Source organism: Columba livia, chromosome 6 (genome assembly GCF_036013475.1).
Source record: "Columba livia isolate bColLiv1 breed racing homer chromosome 6, bColLiv1.pat.W.v2, whole genome shotgun sequence".
NCBI classification, from domain to species: domain Eukaryota; kingdom Metazoa; phylum Chordata; class Aves; order Columbiformes; family Columbidae; genus Columba; species Columba livia.
The window spans coordinates 32,078,851-32,098,555 of NC_088607.1; the positions used below are offsets into that span (position 1 = coordinate 32,078,851).

Consider the following 19,705-nt stretch of genomic DNA (forward strand, 5'->3'; position numbering starts at 1 on the left):
AGCCGTGCTTAGCCTTAATTTACAATTAGGTGTTGTAAATACCATACTTTGAAATCTGCTGATAAAAACACCCACTCCAGAGATCAGGCAGAGTCTGCCTCGCCTTCCTCTCAGAGCTTCCACTCCAGGGAATGGTTTGATGCTGCAGCCCACAGCAGCCCTTCCCGTCAAGGTCACAGCAGAGGGCTGCTGCCTGCCCCTCCACACTGACCCTGCCAGCTTTGCATTTCATTTGACATCAGGTTCCATTTTGCCACAACGCATCTTCCTTACAAATACATACGTATGGAAGTGAAACACAGAGCGATAAACCACAGCTTGATTTTGTTTTCAACATCTTTAGGTGTTGTAGCCAACACCTAAAAGCAGAACTGTGAGTATGGAAGTAAGAAAGGCTGGCTCTACAGCTAAGAGTGAAACATTTCATCATAAAGACATCTTTTCATTTAACAGAACTGCAGGTTTTCATATGACTGAAAAGCCCAAGACAAGGATGAATAGGAAGGACGCCATTCTGTGACACACATATGTTTGTGTAGTACAAAGGTAAGCAGAAGACATGGAGAGAGAGAAATACCTGTATTAGTAAGTCAAATCATGGATATGACAAAGATGCCTGGAAATGGTAAGGTAAATAGAATATCTGTAGTCATGGGCTCCCATTTCATAGTCAACTTAATAGGAAAAACAGAAAACAAAAGCATGTGGTCAAATTAATGAAATGGCATAGACATGGTATTGGGAATAAATACAAAGGCTTGGCTCAGTGACAATAAAAAAAACCACTAAAGTAGAAGCAAATGACTTTTCAGTTTTGTTGCATTTGGGTTCTGTTTTGTGTGGTGTTTTGTGGGGTTTTTTGGTTTAACAGAACACTAGGGGGCAATGCAGAAGAAACCGGCATACAGCAGAATTCCCAGGCTGAAATTGTTTTACAATATTGTTTATGTAGCACACATGGACTCTTATTTCTAGGACTCAGGAACTTTTTAAACAAAATTCCAAGTATCTTCCCTGAAATATAAGCTTTAGTGGTTCCAGACAGATCCAAAATAGTAAGTTGCCAGTAATACAGTAGTGTTAACAGGCTCAGCATAAATCTAGTCAGGCTAGCATTTACATGGCTAGTCAAACTGACTGATGCATTTGGGAACCCAGTGCAAACAAAGGTTGTAGTTCTTGAGTTTAATTATAGTCCTAAATTCAATGAAATAAATGATATGCTCCTGTTTAAGAGTTACCCTGAACAGTCAGCCTTGGTTTTTCTCTTCAATTTCTTTTCATAAATTAGAATGTTTCAAGCCATGATTCCACGTTCAAAAATTCAGCTTTCAGACAAATCACCTACAGACCATACTGCAAATATGACACTTCATTATTTTATATAATTTCATCAACACCTGTGGATGAACAGATATCCTGTTTGGTTTTAATTGTCAGCAGCTGATCTTCAAATATTTTCATTTATTGAGCTACTAAGTTGCTGAGTTTATTGCATTATTAAGTATGAGGTTCCATTTAAAAACAATACTGTGAACACCTTATTTAACACAAGTTTGCTATAGCTGCTTTAACACCTTTTCCCTCAAATACTTGGGTAGTAAGCAAATACTACCACAGTGATCACCATCATTGCACTACCTTTTATTTTCCTGTTAAAATTTCAGTAAAATGAACAGGTTTGGATTAGCTAACTCAAACTACATTTTGATTCAGATCCGTATCTTCATCATTATACACATCCACTTTTTTTTCTGTTACTTAAAAACTATCACTATGCTCATCCTCACAACACTTCTACGTCTAAAAAAAGACAAATAATATCCTTGTATGATCCATAGACACATTCTAAAATACTATAAATTTTATTTTCGGCTGGGATCGTCTCTCTCCATATAGGAGGCACATTATAGATATGTGACAGAATTACTCTCCTGGCTCTATAAAAGCAAAGCTACTTACTGATTTCATCTCCCTAGGGAATACTACTTCCATTTTTTACCTTCCATAACTATATCATCTGATGTTCTCAGTGACAGAGAACTGTTTCTTACCAGGTGCCAAGGAAATGCCAGGAAGCTGTGTGTAACTGGTGTGAAAGGGGCTCATCAGTTCATTCATTGTTTTGAAGGAGCTGTACAAGAATTATGTAACTAACACATATGAAGATCATTAAATGTTCAAACTAAACTTGTTTGAAAACTGAATGTTAGGCAGAAAGGTGCTGTGAGAAACTGCTCTGTACCAAATAGCCTTAAATCTGTGGTGCCTGGATGACTGAACTAGCTGGATCCCACCATAGTTTAGTGTGAACTGACATCAGTATATTTAGATTTTCGTATAATAAAAGGACAATTAAATAAAGCTGCTCTCTAGCATGTGTTGTTCAAACTCAATTGAGTATGAGTGGAATCAGCCACTAGAATTACAGAGACCATCTTTGATAACAAATTTTCAGCTAGAAAACCATTCAAAGTGACACTGCTCTATTCCTAAGGCTTTCCCCTGTGATAACTCCACACTGGTATTCTACTGCAAATATTAATTACAAATTAGTAGTGATACTGTCTCCCAACAGCACACAGCAGTAATTAAGTAAATGAAATTACAGGGCTGTTTAGGGGAGCAGGGAAAAGGGGAAGAGCATCCACCACATCACTTGCAGAGGACTAGCCCCGTCTGACTAGGGTACATCTGAACCCTACAGCACTCTGCCTGAGGCTTGTATATTCTGCCTTTACATTCCTCACACACAGTTGAGATTTTGCCTGAAGGTGGCCATCTCCATCAGGAGAAATTTCATGCTCACCATATATAATGCCTTCTGTTTTAAAGTGTTTTAGCAAACATTATTTACTCTCAGAGCCTGCACACTCAATATATCCACACACTTTCAATATGCAAGCAAGCCCAGATACCATCCCCTGCCAAAGGAGTCTAGCAAGAAAAAGCTGGAAACCAGCAGAAGAGGGTGAAGGCCCTGTCTCTGCTCCTGCCCCAAAAAACTCAACCCCCAGACAGAACTTCTAAAAACCCCACTTCCTCCACCACCTCCTCTCCTTTCACAGATTTCCCATTCACTCCCTGATACAGAACTGATAATGAACTCTTAGCATTCTCTTTAACTTTATTTTTCCACATTATTTTATTAAGGAAAAAAAAATAACATCTTTCACTACAGATTATTCTATGAATGACGTGTCCAAAAAAAAAGAAGGAATGCATCTTGCAGTGATCTGTTCATTCTCATATTGATAAGCTTGCATCAAACAATTAGAATATAATAGAAGAAAAAGGCCACATACACACACAACAGCAATACATGATGGTTATATAACCATTATTACCCCCCTCAAAAAGACGATTTCCCCCTAAACAGTACTTTTAAATAAAGCTATGAAACAGACTTAATGGTGTACAACATGAAGCACCACATAGCTTAACATTATTCCCTTTTATAATAAACAACTCCTGAAAACAGGTATTCACACCGATCAATCCTTGTTTACATTCACAAATCACTAATGCGCCATGGAGAATTCTCAGCAAACAATATCTCTTGTAAGCACATACCTGAGACAAGTCTGTGATGGTAACACTTCAAATTAAGTGTCTTAAATATACTTAGCTATGCATTTAATTTAGACATAAGATGACATAGTGTGTATTACATATCAAAGAAATGCTAAAGAAAATATCCCATGTGTAGTTTTTCCCCATTTCATTCTTCTTCAGCGCTAAGGGAAAAAGGCACAGTTTGGGGTTTGCCACATGCTGTTTTGGGAATGAAAGGATCGCAAGGCTCATAGCTGTTTCAGTTCATCCATGAAATACTTCCAATTGACTGACTCAGCACCTTTCAGTCAGTGGAATGCAACAACCTGCACCTCTGTTAGCAAACTGGAAAAAAAATAACTGGAAGACAATGTGATTACTATTACTTTGTGAAAGTATTTAGCTATTGCTTGTACTCCAAACTTGACATGTGAGGTGTCTAGAAATGTGACCAAGGAGAATTCATTACATTATGGGTTTGATCAGAAGTTTCATCACTCAAAATGAGGACTAACACTTACCATTGAATGTTTTTATACAGCATTAAAATTTAAAACCTGAAGCTGACTCTACCTAAGATCTGCATGTCATTCAAAATAAGTGGAAGCTGGAGTAAGCTGAAGTTTACGCAGGTGTTTACTACAATAATTCTATTACAGAAACTTCTATATCATTTTCTATGCCACTGATTACTGCAAAACCACAGTATATAACTGAACCTGACCCATCAGGTCTCTTGCAGCTCAAACCCACTTTCTGTAATCTAATCTAACAGTAACCTAATTGTATATAAAACAATTTACTGCAAAAGAGACAGCCTGACCTGGACAGCAAGTGCCCAGCTTATGGAGCAGGAGGTGCTGGAAGTCCTCCAGCTGAGGAGCCAGGCACTATCAGTAACTACACACAAGCCATCCTGGAAGAACGCCCATTGCACTTGTGCTCTGCCACTGCGTACCCAGAAGAGGCCACCAAGGAACCAGAGCCCACGTGGGGCCTCGGTCCTTTGGGCGGTGATATGACTGAAAAAGTACAGGCTCTATATACCAGAGATGAAAACCCACTATAAAGTGTCTGGTTCGATATGGGTGAAGTCTTGAGAGAAGAGAAGATTCAACCAAACAAAGACACTCAAGGCCATGAACTTCTTGATGGAGAACATATGGCAACAGCCAAGATCATTCAAAGGACAGAACATCTCAGAAACCCAATGAGGAAATGCTGCAAAATAAATTGAAAAAGGAAACATCAACACAGGGCTCAGAAAGAAGGCAACACCATGAAACACCTGGTTGTATCAGAGCTGGGAACATCACTCATTGAAACAAGAGGAAAATTCCCACTTATCCACGATAGTACTTCTACTTCCTAGATCCTTCAGAAGCACAAGAACTATTCACACCTGAATGTTCTGGAAAAAGCTCAAAACTGTAGGATGAAATCATCTCGCAGGATCCAAGAATCTCCCTGAAGTTTCACGTTCTCTCACAAACTGCAGGATTCCTCTGTTAAAAGATCATGTTAATAAATAAATAAGTCTGTTTCTTCAGCGTGAGTAGTAATTTAGCAGCAAATGGAAGGATTGTCTCTCAAGTTACAAGTTCTGACACTTATTTACAGAGTGAATTATGTTAAAAATCCAATAATTTAATGTACATTGCTGGTTCATTTAGATAGACTATAACAATAACTATAACAATAACTACTTCTTTTTTAACTATTTATACACCTAGGGAGTAGGAACTGGTGACTAATACTACTGAAGCTAAGTCATGTCAGAGTATTTTTTTTTCCAGGGAAAATAAACATTTGAAATGTCTCTTTTCAAAGCAATAAGATGCTTAACTTGCCATTGCATACGCTTTATTGTGTTCCAGTATGAGAAAAGGAAAACAACGGTATTACCAAGTACCAAAGTGATTCTAATCAAGACAACAGGACTCAACGCATTTTAATATTCTGGGGCAATTCAGGAAATTGTAGATAGCATGAAAATGTAAACGCATTTGATTCGGAAGAACACAATTTTAAAGCCTGAAGTTTTAGAAAATAGAACAAATAAGTGAAGAATAGTCATAATGATTGAAAACTTTCCATATTCTATTGTTCTTGGGCTTTTGCTATTCAGGCATGCCAACGATGAGTATCTTCCAGAAGTCTGAGGATTTTTGTACTTTGTGGAGTTTTTTTTCCTCTAATATTCCTGCTGAAAACATGACTTTAATAATCTATCACATCAAAAAAACAGATGTTAAAGCTGAAAAAGTAGAAATTGCCAAGCAAGGCCAAACCAATTGTGTTTATCATACCACTGAATTAAATTTTCAGCACAGGATGAATCGACATATTAAGGTTTAAGATCATCACCATACAGTCAAATTTAAATCTATAAGATCCTTATTTACCAAGACAAGAAGAGAAACCGTTTCCTTGTAGAGTCTTTTTCCATTTTATTTCACAATTCTAAGCAGCTTTTAGTTTCTCACCTTCTCAGGAATCAACCAAATTTAGAAATCCATTTACACTCCAAGTAATAAGTTAATATTACAAATAAAAATAAAGCTACAAAAAATTAGAAAAATCACAGAATCACAGAACAGTTGGTGTTGGAAAGAACCTCTGTGGATCATTGAGTCCAACCCACCTGCTAAAGCAGGTTCACTCAGAGCAGATCACACAGGATCACATCCAGGTGGGTTCTTACTGTCTCCAGAGGAGGAGACTCCACAACCTCTCTGGGCAGCCAATTTCAGTGCTTCGTCATCCCCAAAGTAGAGAAGTTTCTCCTCATATTCAGATGGAACCTCCAAACGCTTCAGTCTGTGCCTGTTGCCCCTCATCCTATCATTGAACAACACTGAAAAGAGTCTGGTTGCCACGTGTTCGACTTCCACCCTCAAGATATTTACATAGGCATTGATTCTATCACGAACATTTTCTTTACCATTAGCAATGAACACTTTTCCACTGGGAGGAAACACCAGTGAATACTCTCCCTCAGCAACCATAATGTGTTTGAGAATTGAACATAGATCAACAGGGTTCATTAAAGCAACCAAATCAGTAAATTTAATTGTAAAAGATAGCTTTGAAACAAGTGCAATACCACCATGAATCTCTAAAAGAAAACAACATTTCTCATCTTGTCATGATAAAAGTTGCTCTTCGCAGGTCCTGAGTTATGATCATCAAAAGTCCCGCTGTAATCACATACACACAGATAAATCATTTGACCATTTAAAGATTAAATGCCAAGACCTCAGGCCCACAAATATTGTACCCACTGAGATCAGTGATGCTACTTCACTAGAAGCAATCTTTGCCTATAAAGGACCCGATCCAGCTCCATCACAGGCAGTGACAACTCTTCTCCCAAATCACTGTTGCTATTGCATTTTTACAGTGGGGAGTGGCTCATCACACCCGTGAGAACCTCTGACCTCTCAGCACCTACTCGCAACACAACTGTCCCTCAAAGTTTCTCATCCCAATAAAGACACCACTGACGAGACTTTCAGCTGTGTGCAACAACAGAGGAGTCCTCTCTGGAGACAGCCACTAATGCTGCTGAGTCCAACCTTGAAGCTACGACAGAGCAAATAATCCCTGGCAGAAACTGCAAAGTGTGCTCCCAGTGCAGTGAGCCAAGGCTACTGGCTCAAAATATGAGGATTGAGTTAAACCTCCTATTAGTCCAAAATCATAATGTTGGCCACCCTAAATATTCAGACCCCAAGCACTGATTTTCAATCTGCTGCACAAGTAGCTCACTCTTCTCTGCATCACATACTCATATTATACACAAAACAATAAAACACAACATTGAAAGCATACTACAGCGATCAACTAAATAAGGCAGTGATTACTCTAGAATCACATTTAGAATTCAGCATGAGCTCTCTCATGCACATTTAAGAATAAACTCTTTTTTTACACATTTCTGTTAGGAGTTTCCATCACTGATTTGTGCTATACACATACTGAAAGGTGCAACAGCAACATTAATCATGCAGGCTGTCTGAAGAACTTGTAGGGAACACAGGAAGAGAGGAATAAAAGTTTCCTCTAAACAAAAAATATGCATTTCCAGCAAAGCTGCTGGTATGAGAGTTTAATGTGAAATTTCCCACTACTGAGAAGTGATTTACGCCCAGCAAATAACTGTAAAATTAAATTGAAAAACAACTTTTACCACAGAAGTTTTGAGATGGTCTAATTTATTTCTTGTTTATGCACTCCTGATTATCTTTTAAAGCTTCAAAGGACCACAAATATTTCATGGCTGATTTTGTCCCGATAGTTTGATTCAAAAAAGGACAGAATACTTCTCATTTGTTAAAAATCAAAACACATCTTGCATCTCTAGTGACAGTCAAGTTCAGTACTCTTCTATAACTGAGATTCCAAAGTTAACTGAAAAGTGATGACACAAACATACAAGATAAAGCCACTCCATAGTGCCCAAGGATTCAACTTGACAGGTTCAAAGCACTGACTTTGTAAAGCATGGCTGGAAATTGCAGGATGACTGAAGCTCAAGCGCAAGAGACACAGGCTGCTGGGAGAGAGAAACCCTGAAGGATGGAACAGAGAAACTAATTAGGCTTCCTATTCCATTAGAGATAATCCTGTTCAGTGTAGCCTCAGTAATAAATATTGATGCAGTACCGTTATCATCCTTTGAAAGCTGTATCCCCACAATATCAGTGCTAAACACAGAATTGCTCTGCTTTCATCTCAATTGTCCATCCTTCAAAATAAATCTCAGCAACAACTCCCAATTTACTTCTTGTCTTCATCCTCTCCATCTAGACTGAAATTTTCAGCATACTTGCAGAAAATCTGCTTTGGCCAATCTGTTCTAAATACACAGTTATTGCACATCTTTGTGCTCAAATGTGAAAAACTGTTTGCCAGGTTAAGGCTTATTTTTGTGGCACACCCTAAACATACAAATTTGGGAATTCAGACCACACACTACTGATCATAATTTCCCTATAGCAAACTGGGTGAGCTTTCCATTGTTGTCCTCCTGCTCTTCCTGTATCTATACTTCAAAAATTGTGTAAGAACAAGAAAACTAAGAGTTGCTAAAGAGGGAATGGGATATGAATGAACACTTCAGCAGTCAAAGAGCAGAAGGAAGACTTGCCACCCCTCATCTCTGAAGACAAATGAGACAGGCGGCAAAGGAAAGGCTAAATATGGAGAAAGCACAGCTGCCAAGAAAGGAACTATCAAAAAGAACAGAAAGAAGGACACAGAAATACCCATTTCAGGATACCTACTTTTAGGAGAGACAGGTGGTGTAACTCGATGGAATCCCAGACCCAGTTAAGCTTTCACCTGGCTCAAGATTTTGCAGCCAAACACCATTTGTTTAATAAACTCTTCTTGGAGAACATTCCTGAGTTAACCAGGTTTTTCACTGGCCATTCAGAGATCTATCTTTTGAATCAAAACAATAAATTTAGAACCTTCCCCCAACAAACTGTGAAAAGTGGGGAAAATATCTACTAGGACTAGAAGAAATAGTTACTTCTTGTTTAAAATAAAAAATAAGTGTTTCCCTTTCCATTGGGTACATTCTGGCCCAAGCCTGTGTTTCACACTGACATGCAAGCAGCCTTGATATGCACTAGTCATGAGGGATGCGCCTCAGCCTCATGCAGCATATCCCAGCAACAGTCCCAATGATTCCAACTGCATGAAGAAAAATCAAACAGAGCAGTGAAACAATACTTTCTGCAGGTTTAAAAAGCTCTAGCTGCTCCATATTGGAGTGTAATGGTTTGCAGTCACACCCTGGCGTTACCTACAGCTCGTGTAGTGAAGGCTGGAGGTACATAAGGGTAGGCTTCACCATTGCCTTTGCAAGGCATCAACTGAGCATTGTGATATTGGCCTTCGGTGCTCACAGGAGCATCTCACAAACAAACACATCCCACAGCTTCCCCCACACACCTCCCCTCAGACCAGAGACACGCCGTGCCAGTCAATGGAGGGCACATTTGGACAGGGCAGCTGTAGCCTCCTGTCCACAGAGATTATCAAATTAATAAGGTGAAGATATGGGTAGACAGTCACCAGCCACTGCTGGAATAACAAGTGAGACTCCAAACTTCACATAAACCTAAATCACCTGAGCTGCTCTGTCTTGTTGGCCGCTGGGTTTGTCATCTAAAGACAGATCTATACGAGCTTAAGCCATAAAACTTGGTGTGTGCTACAAAACTACAGCTAAATTGCTGAATGCAATAAAAATTATCTGTATAATAGAGTAAAAGCAATAACATAGTCAAAATTTGAAACCCATTCCAGAATTTAGTTGTAGATACCTATGATTCTATGATCAATCTGTCATGCCTGACGGAAGCATTTTTTATGTCAGGAAGGTATCCTAATTTACCATTAAAAGTTATGTCAGTTATATTTTCCCCTGCTTCCTTCCAAAGCTGCTCTTTGCAGTTTTAGAATAGATGGGTCAATCTGGTTTAACTTGCCTTTTCAACAACCTTTACTGAATCCTTCACCAAGGAAATGGATTAGCTATGAGGGTGTCATACACTTTCATACAGTAGGAAGGCAAACATACACTCAGAAAATGAAGGATGGGAGTCTGAATATATTATCTGCAACAATGATAAACCTTTTGGATGTCTTCTTTATAGTACTTGAGAAAATTCACATTATAAATTAATATATTGAGTTAGTACTTAAAATAAGGGTTTGAAAAACCTGAAGAAGTCAAGTTACTAGATTTAACAATCTGGCTCTTGAGTGTAAGCACATGAAAAACACCCATTTCAAAATGGGAGGGGAAAATTACACGGATATCAGGAAAGCAAAAAACTGCAACACAGAAGGCAATAATAGAAATTGTTTAAGTACAGCCTCGTACAAAGACGACACCATAACGTAAATTGGTTCCACTGAAATTGGAATTGTATTCCAGAGTTTAGTGTGACCACAATATTTCTAAGCCTTAAAAATATATAAAACTGATCAAAGTGGCATACAGTAAAAAAAAAAAAAAAAAGTAGCTTTTTAAAAATGTAGCCTTATTATAAAACTTGCTTTTCTTAGCAATATCCATAATATTCATTTACAAGAGCACATGTTGATTATCAGTCTCTCCTTTCAAAAAGGCTTCATTTAGGTACCTGGTTACATTTCAAATACACTAGGCAAACTATATACACATTGAAATTCTATAACTAACACATTTAAACACTGGAGTATTTAAATAATTCAAACCAACTGAGTTGAGATGGCTTCACTGATTCTAGCAAAGAACACACCCATCAGCATCTAGCAAAAACAAAACCTTCCCAATTCTACCATCATCCTTATTCCAAACAAATTATCCAACCAAAGCCCCTCCACACCCAGAAGCAAACTGCTAGAACACAAAATGACTAAAAAAGAAAGGCATTACAGCAGACTGCCTGTATAGGGAGTTACCTTTTTTCCTTTCTTTTTCCTGTGAGCTGGTTTAGCATTTTTCTCCTTTGCTTCCTCACTCATTTTTCAGCAGGTAAATACACAGGGAAAGGGGAATAAAAGAGATCACTGCTTGTATTCCAACATGCAAAGCCACTGCAAATATTCACAGCACTGAAACCAAAGTCCATCTGCTGACGTTTCTCAGACAAGTAATAGAATAACTGCTGTTTAAAGGCAGTCTCTGCTCCTCCTGCTCAGCCTGAATTGCTCATAGCCTTGCTCTGTTTTCCTCAGTGAGAAACTGGGTGTTCTCACATCAGTCTCGTTCCTCTACAGACAAGAAAACCCTTTTCCTTTCTCATTCTTAACTAAGTCTTTACTCCAGAGATAAGATCTTGTCAATGCTTCTCTAGCTTGATCATCCACAGCACTTCCAGTCTTGAATGGGGTTGATGAGCCACACAGAAATTAGCTTCAGACAGCTGACAGGTCGGAGGAGCATTCACCAGCGGATGATTTGCCGTTTCTTGCAGACAGCAAAAGCGAGCCTGAATCGCTCTGATTGCCGGTCGCGTACAATACCGACATGTGTTGAATGCATCAGGGCATACCCGAAAAGGAAGCTTCCAAGAGTGATAAAAGATCAGGTTACCAGATCTTAAAGCCACTCCCAGGCAGATTCAAACAATAAAAGGCACAACACTCTGCTGAAGAAATTGCTAGATGAGATGTTTACGTTTCCAACAGCTCCACATCCCCATCCAAAGGAACGGCAAATTGCCACTCTGAACAATAAGGTTTATAATATTAATTATTCATCTCGTAAAAGCAGCAACAATGTTTCAGCAAAACACATATGCACAGCTATCCGTGCCTGTGAGAGCTTGCTCCTCCCTGAACGCCTGTTCCTGTGACAGGATTTGTACGGTGTCTCTACTAACGCAGCTCCGCCACTGAAGTGTTACGTGCCTCATGTGTGTGCACGACTGACAGGTTACAGATCATGTTTCCACATGCTGTGACCTACTCCACAGAATGCTTTGGCTACTTCTCTACAAGTCTCATGGAAAAAAAAAAAAAACAACTCAGGAGAGGCCAGACATTTAACTGCAATAATTCTTTCCCCTCTGTGCCCACTAAGATGTGTTCCACACAACCCACACACTACCAACAGCCATGACAGCAGTCATTGGAGTCGTGTCTATGTTATGTCACTACCACATTTCAGACAACACACCTCTCTTTAGGTACATCCAGAGATTCCTATACCAACCTGCCCCCTCCCACCAAGCTGGCTGTGGGAGAGTGGGACAGGTGTCAGACAGCACACAACAGCCCCATGCACTGCACTCACTCTGCAGATCTGAGGTAGCAAAACATCCATTTGCTCATTTCTGGGAACTCCAGTCACATCAGAGGTGCCAAATGACAATGCAAGGTTTTCCTTTTGTTGTGTTTTGTGTTTGGTTTTTGTTTGTTTTGTTGTTGTTTTTAAACAGGCAACCTCCAATTAATATATGTATTCTTTGGGGGGAGATGGCAGATGGGGGACACTGAGGTGAATATCAATATCCTCTGCCTCTCATCTTTTCATATTTCCCCATCCTTCACCCCCATTTCAGCAGCATTCCAATCATGGCAACCAATAGGCACAGCACAGACTAAGAAAAGAAGATTTAATGCACTGATTCATAATGCTATTTGCCTCAAAGCTTTCTCCTTGTATCTTTCCCTGTAAATGAATTCCAGTGAGCAACCACAACAGCACCATCACACAGAGGCTGTTTTCTGTGCATTGGCAACAAGTCATTGTGCTCACCATCTTCACATGCTGGAAACAAACCTGCACTGTCTGAACCTGTGGCTCCAAATTAGGGAGGTAAGTGTCCACATCAGCCTGGTAACGTTGATATTGAGGAACTGTACCTCATAAATGTACCTCATATCTGTACCTCTTTAAATAAACATTGTAAAGAGAATACTGATAAAATTTACATCAATCTTCCATCATTGGCATACAAAGAAATTTATACTTATAAAGCAGTATTTTTCTACAAAACACAAAGAGCGTTGATAATGCACAAAACCAGGAATTTAATTTTCACAGGCAGTTGGTTTTTAATGGCTGTTTCTGAGAAAGAAAAAGAACCCCAGCCTTTCCCAATCTCACAGTTTTTATAGATGTTATGTTATAAACTAAAGTGCTCTCTACTGGTTAACAGCAGGTAAAACAATGCTTCAACACTCAAAATACCATCCAAACCTAATGCATGTGCCAAGTAAATCTCCTTTCTTCAAGACTACCTTTTTTATTATGCTTGCATCCACCTGGACAACACATTTTCTTAAATAAGTCCAAATAGGTAGAGTTCCAGTACAATTCAAGTGTGCCTTCTGAAAACAAGTTAAGGCTTTGGTACATTAAACTGGCTAGCTAAAAGAAAGCCTCTGCAATTTGTGGCATGCTTAGCTAATGGTATGCATTATAAAGTCATTTTGTATTACTTTTGAAATTAAAAGGTCATAAAGCACAGTCATGGTTCTTCAGGAATAAAAATGACAAAATTCCTCTTCCACAGTAACCTGTTATCTGGTGAGACCCAGGTTTCAGTATAAGTTGGGGAATGACTTATTAGGGAGCAGCGTAGGGGAAAGGGACATGGGGGTCCTGGTGGAAAGCAGGATGACCATGAGGCAGCACTTGGCCCGTGTGGCCAGGAAGGCCAATGGCATGCTGGGGTGTATTACAAAGGGGGTGGTTAGGAGGTTGAGAGAGGTTCTCCTGCCCCTCTACTCTGGCCTAGTGAGACCACACCTGGAATATTGTGTCCCGTTCTGTGCCCTTAGTTCCAGAAGGACAGGAAACTGCTGGAGAGAGTCCAGCATAGGGCAAAGATGATTAAGAGAGCGGAGCATCTCCCATATGAGGAAAGGCTGAGGGAGCTGGAGCTCTTTAGTTTGGAGGAGACTGAGACCTTATTAATGTTTACAAATATATAAAGGGTGAGTGTCACAAGGGTGGAGCCAGGCTCTTCTCAGTGACAACCAATGGTAGGACAAGGGGTAATGGGTGCAAACTGGAACACTTAAATTTGATAAGAAACTTCTTCTCAGTAAGAGTAACAGAGCACTGGAACAGGCTGCCCAGTGGGGTTGCGGAGTCTCCTTCTCTGGAGACATTTAAAACCCACCTGGACACATTCCTGTGTAGCCTCATTTAAGTGTTCCTGCTCCAGCAGCAGGGTTGGACTGGATGATCTTTTGAGGTCCCTTTAGTCCCTGACATACTGTGATTCTGTGAGAAGCTGACCCATTAAACCAGTCCCTGAGCTCAGGCACACAGGCCAAGGAACACCACAGGTTCTCACTGAACTTCGGTTATTCAGCTGTGCACCCGAGTCCAGCCCATGACACGGAAACTGTGTTTACTGGGCTGTAGGACTTGTGTCCTGTTTCTAACTCTCAGAGCATGCAATTATTCCTAAAGCATCAATACCTTTGGTGGCTCCTGACTTCAGAACCCCTTTAAAATTTCATGTTTTCTCGCTCACTTTCACAAAAATGAGTAATCTCCCAAGCACTGGTATATTTAGAACATGAAGGAAAAAAATCCAGATAAGCAATAGAAGAATTTCATAGTCACAAGATGCTCTGAGAGGTAGGAAAAGATCTCACACTCCTCTTTCCCCATATTGCTCAGCTAACCATAGCAACCCTGCAGAAAAGAAATGTAATGAATCTATCTTCTGCCATTTGAAGCAATCATTCATATGTCAACATTTAGACCCTTTTATGAGGTTTATTTTCATTTCTTCCTTACCTCAAAAAAGGTGCCAAGTTCTTTTACTCCAGGTAAAGCCACTATGACAGAAGGAGAAGCTAAGTAGATATGAGTATTTAACACCCTTAGGAAAGGCTTTTAGAAAAATAAAAAATAATTCTTCAAATCATGCCTTTCAACTTCATTCCTCTGCAGAGCCCAAAAAAGTTATCTTCAATATTAAAACAACTATCAAGTGTCTGCTGACATCAGTCCATCTCTAAAAAACCCTTGCTCACAGAAGTATTTTATCTTTTCATAACGCTCACAACAGGTATTTCCCGTTGGAAGTGCATGTGTATGTTTTGACAACTTACAGCAAAAGGAATAACATGCAGAAGTGTAACAGTTTGCAATTACATAGCTCCTTGAAAAACTGAAATTAATACACTGTACTTTAGAAGCTACAGATTATTGATGAAGACACAAGAAGCGTGTTTGAAGAAACAAACACACTGCTCCCTGTAACTTACTGCTTAATTACAGTAGCATCTAGAAGTGAACTTTCACAACCTCTTTGATACATATCAGTTCTAGGACAGTTCTATTTTTAAATCAAAATAACTCGCATAAGAGGACGAGAGGATAGGCCAAGTTCTGTCTATCAGGACAGTTCTATTTATAAATTAGAGTGACTTGCATGCAAGAAGCAAGGGGTATGCAAGTTGTTATTGGTATCTGTTTTGTAACTGAGTGCAACAGGTTTTAAAAAGCATGGCTTTGATAGAAACTTGCCTTACCAAAACAACATCCAAATCCAAATAGCCAAACAACTTCAAAGTCTAACTAAGGGCCTAAGTGTATGGAGAAGGCAGAGCAGACAAAAAGCCAGCTTGATATTTATGTGTGTAGAAATCCAAAATCTTGTGGCATTCAACGTTTCCTTTAAGATCACTTTGCAAATAGGTGGCTTAGTACTACTTCTTGCATCTCAAGCAATATTCAATGCTAAGCCAAAATTCAAGGTTTAATCAAGTATTACTTAGACAGGAATGGAATCTGTGCTCAGAGAGTCAAAAGCAAATCAACTCTAATCCTCTTTCTCTAACAAAATTAAAACCAACTAAAAGTCATACCCCTTTTAGGTGCAATGCATATAGTCCCTTCAAGTATGTAATGAAGCATTTTGTTAAGATATTAAGCTAAGGAAAGCTAAGAAAAAAAAATAGTTTTGTGGTCAGTCTCAATTCTTTTTCAAATACTATAATTTGAACAAAATGCCAGTTCAAAAAATGACAATTCAAATACTACCATTACTGACTTCATTAACTTCTAACAGAATTCTAACAGCCTATTTACCTATCTGCTCTTGTTTGCAAAGGTGCATTATCTCACCCAAAGCCCCTTATCTTCAAGGTAACATTGAGAATAGAGTGGCGATTACCACTTACTAACAATGCCTGGATACTGCCATGGTTTACTATAGACTCAGCTACCAACCTGAAGAATTTTTGTCCTAAAATCACATGCTACAGGCTGTCATTATACCACTTGATCTCCCTTCTTTTAAGTGGAGGTGTATCATCAATGCAAACCCCTTCTAAGGCAGAAGCAGAAGTCAACTAAAGCCATAACAATGAAAAGCCTTCTGATTAAACCCTCAACGGCGAGTGTGGCAAACTCTCCTGCACTATCAGGAAAGAAGTTACTACAGCTCCTTCGAGAGGACAAATATCTACACTGTAAAAAAGAAAAATTATTCTGATCTTCGAAAGGCTAACTGAAAAGAAAAGAGAAGCAAAGACAAGGCAACTCAGGTTTACAAGTTAAAATTAATTTTCGTATCGAAGTCCAGGGCTGAACATGAGATGCTAACGTAAATCAAAACCAAGCTGTCTCATCTCCACAATTACTTGAACATATGTTAGCTAACTGAATTTAGGAGCCTCGAGGACACACGTATCCCTTGAGGATGGAACTGAAGGGAGTCTGGGAATGAAGCCCAGAGTGGCTGGGAAGTTACTCTGAGGGAGAAAGCTGAGAGATTAAATTCCTTTCCTTGCTTCCTTAAGGGGGGAAAAATCAGCTTGCCTTAAACATCCCCTGGCAACTGAAGTTTGTGAGAAACACAGTTCATTTTAACAAGGGGATACTGAACCAAAAATTAGGTAAGGAACAAAAAGTCATACCACAAAATACTACGAAATTATTTAGCTTGTGCAAAGTTAATTCTCTGCTAACTGTGCTTGAAAATAGTTACACAAAGAGATCATACTTCATGTTCAAGCTCTTTCAATTCCTGTTTACCTGCTGTGAGATACTTCACGATAGATATGGGGTTTCATTTCACTCCTTTTGCATTTTGCAAGACTTCTTTCCTATTATTTTACAGAAGTTCAATTTTCAACCTAGAAAAAACAGACCATTTTGCTAAGCTAAGTTTACAGGTTTTATAGCAAGCATGCATATAGCTGTCAGTGAACTCCTGTAGAGGAAGGATGGGAGTGAGAACAGCCAATTTCAGGCAAACTTCCAAAGGACCAGAGTGTGGGGCAAAGTAATATTTCAGACTATTTATTATACTCCAAGGTCCTTCCCATCAGAAGTCATGGCAGGATTTGAAGTTTGCCTGCCAGCACAGTGTCTGCTCATGTTTCCATGTAGGATACAAGACCACACAAACAAGCCAATGTGCTGCCTCTCCCAGGGCTCGTGCTCCTCAGGCTGTGTTGAAGCATGGTGGCCAGGGAGCGTGTGTCACCTTGCCATGGTGCTTCCTTCACCACAAGCCAGCAGGCAGGACCATCAGGTCTCATGTCATCACAGGGTTCACCTGTTCGGTTACCTGACAACAGTGTCCCACAACAGCACATCTCTGCAGCTGGTGTATGGTAAATCCAGCCTTATGCCAATCCTGTTGAGACAAGTATGTGGGACAATGGAATGCAAGAGACAGATTAAGCAAATCTATACTTGGGTGCATGTGCAGCCTCTTTATTCCCCAGAAAAATGCATGTTTTGACAATCATGTGGAATAAAAAGAAAAAAGGGACAGTAGCTTCACAAGCCAGGAAAATGTCGTAAGCCTGTATGACAGATTATTCACAACCCTACAAATTCCCTGAACTCGTAAGTGCTGAACAACCCAAATTTAGCTTTGATTCTAAGGCCTTAGGCTGCAAGGGATTTTTTTAATCCAGACACTCATCTGAATTTTACTGGTAATATCAGAGCAGCAGCAAGAAAAGCAGTTCTTTTAAACACAGGAAAAAAAGGTTATGTCGGAGCAACTCTGCTTGAGGACCACATTTGGAGCATAACAACACAGTAAGAGTATTTAGCAGCTTTTCTCCCCAGTTCAGGAGAAAAATGTGCTTCATTTTGGTTAGGTGATAATTTCTTCATTTCTTACCTTTTATTTTAAACCATGATATCATATGTACCCACTGTAAAAACCATTGTAAAACTGCAAGAGAAGCGTTAAGTCATAGCACTAACTGTAAAATGTGTAATGTTCAAACTTAAAGTTGCCACCGAGGAATATAAAAACAAAAATTATTTGTAGCCTCACCACTGTTATGACCAACAAACAGCACCTTAAGTGTGTGCAAGAGCTGATATTTGGGTTTAACAGCCATCTGCCCAGGTGCCTTTTAAAGAAGAAAACCCCTAAATTTGTTACCCAGATGAAATCTACTCTATACTGCAACATTATCTCTATAAATCTATTTATATTTGCACACAGATAACGATTCTGCAGTAGAGTCCTGAGGTTAATCAGTTTATGTAAGTTATCAAATTAGAATTTTCCCCCTCCAAAAGGAAAATTTTCCTTGAAATTTTTCAATTCTTTTGCAATTTTTACAAAAATATCAGCTAGAAAAAGCATTGGGAGTCAGGGAAAAAAAAGGAGGAGGTGTTCCCATTCCTCTCTCTGTCATACAGTATCATTCTCCTGCTCCATTAGTAAGGAGAAAAAGTTGAAAAACAAAGCGATTCCCATGGTAAACAAATGATTGGTTTGTGGTGGGGTGCTGTTTGTGGGTTTGTTTTTTGTTTGGTTTAGGATATTTTTGGTTTTGTTTGGTTTTAAATCACCACCACCAAAAGCAGTAATCTTTTTGCCCAGCTACAACACATACAAAATGGGTGAAATGATGGCCATAATTATTCCACAGAGCACCAAATGATAAACCATATCCTATTTATATTCAAGGCTGTATGCTGACCATGATTAGATTTCTCTCATTAGAAAGTATGTGGATGGGAATAAATTCACAAATAATGGAGAGGCAAGGGAGACCAGATCAGACAGAGTCTAAGAGGTCAAACAGGAAAATGCATTAAAGCTGATCATTCAGTTACGTAAAAAGAATGAGACACTTATATTTTACTATATGTTATATTATTTTCTCTCTATCACTGTGCCCATAATTTGAAGTATCCCAGAGACTTTCAGCATCTAACAGCAACAAATGTTTTTGGCCTTGGTATGATTTTTTTTATTATTTTTTTTAATCTCATGTAAGCAGTAGTAGTTTGGAGTTTCACCTCTTCCCAACATGACAATGTGTACTGTATCTTCCAGAAAAGCTTTTCTTTACCAAAAAACCCAGCAATTCAAGAACAAACAGAGTAATTTTAAGCTGCTCTACCTCAGTGCCTATTGATTAAAAACAGTCACTTGCAATTATGGAAGCAATTTACATACAGCTCAAAAGGAAAAACTTTTATCTAGAAAGGTCTGTCAAATATTTGCTTCAACAGAACTGAATCAAAATTAAACTTCTTTCTACAATCTGTTTGTCTATAACACCATGATAATGTAGAGCTCTATGCCTAAAACAAGTTAGGAAGATTTAAAACAAACACCGCCTGTACGTTTTATTTTCTGTCTACAGAACTTCCAAGAACCTTTTCAAAACTGGAACTACATGAAAGATT

At 39.0% G+C, this 19,705-nt stretch overlaps 1 protein-coding gene across 7 annotated transcripts in view; it reads right to left on the minus strand.

The window, feature by feature from the left end:
• Positions 1 to 19,705, minus strand: part of ANK3 (ankyrin 3) — a 357,522-nt gene that overhangs the window by 283,248 nt on the left and 54,569 nt on the right. For 2 of the 7 annotated variants that reach the window (XM_065067844.1, XM_065067828.1), the window contains exon 1: positions 11,020 to 11,961. The exons of 4 other annotated variants lie outside the window; for them this stretch is intronic. In XM_065067844.1, coding sequence (XP_064923916.1) covers positions 11,020 to 11,082 — 63 coding nt within the window. In that variant the 5' untranslated portion in view covers positions 11,083 to 11,961. Of the gene's footprint in view, positions 1 to 11,019; positions 11,962 to 19,705 lie in introns of those variants that run through there. One more of the 7 variants, XM_065067825.1, reaches the window with a different exon arrangement.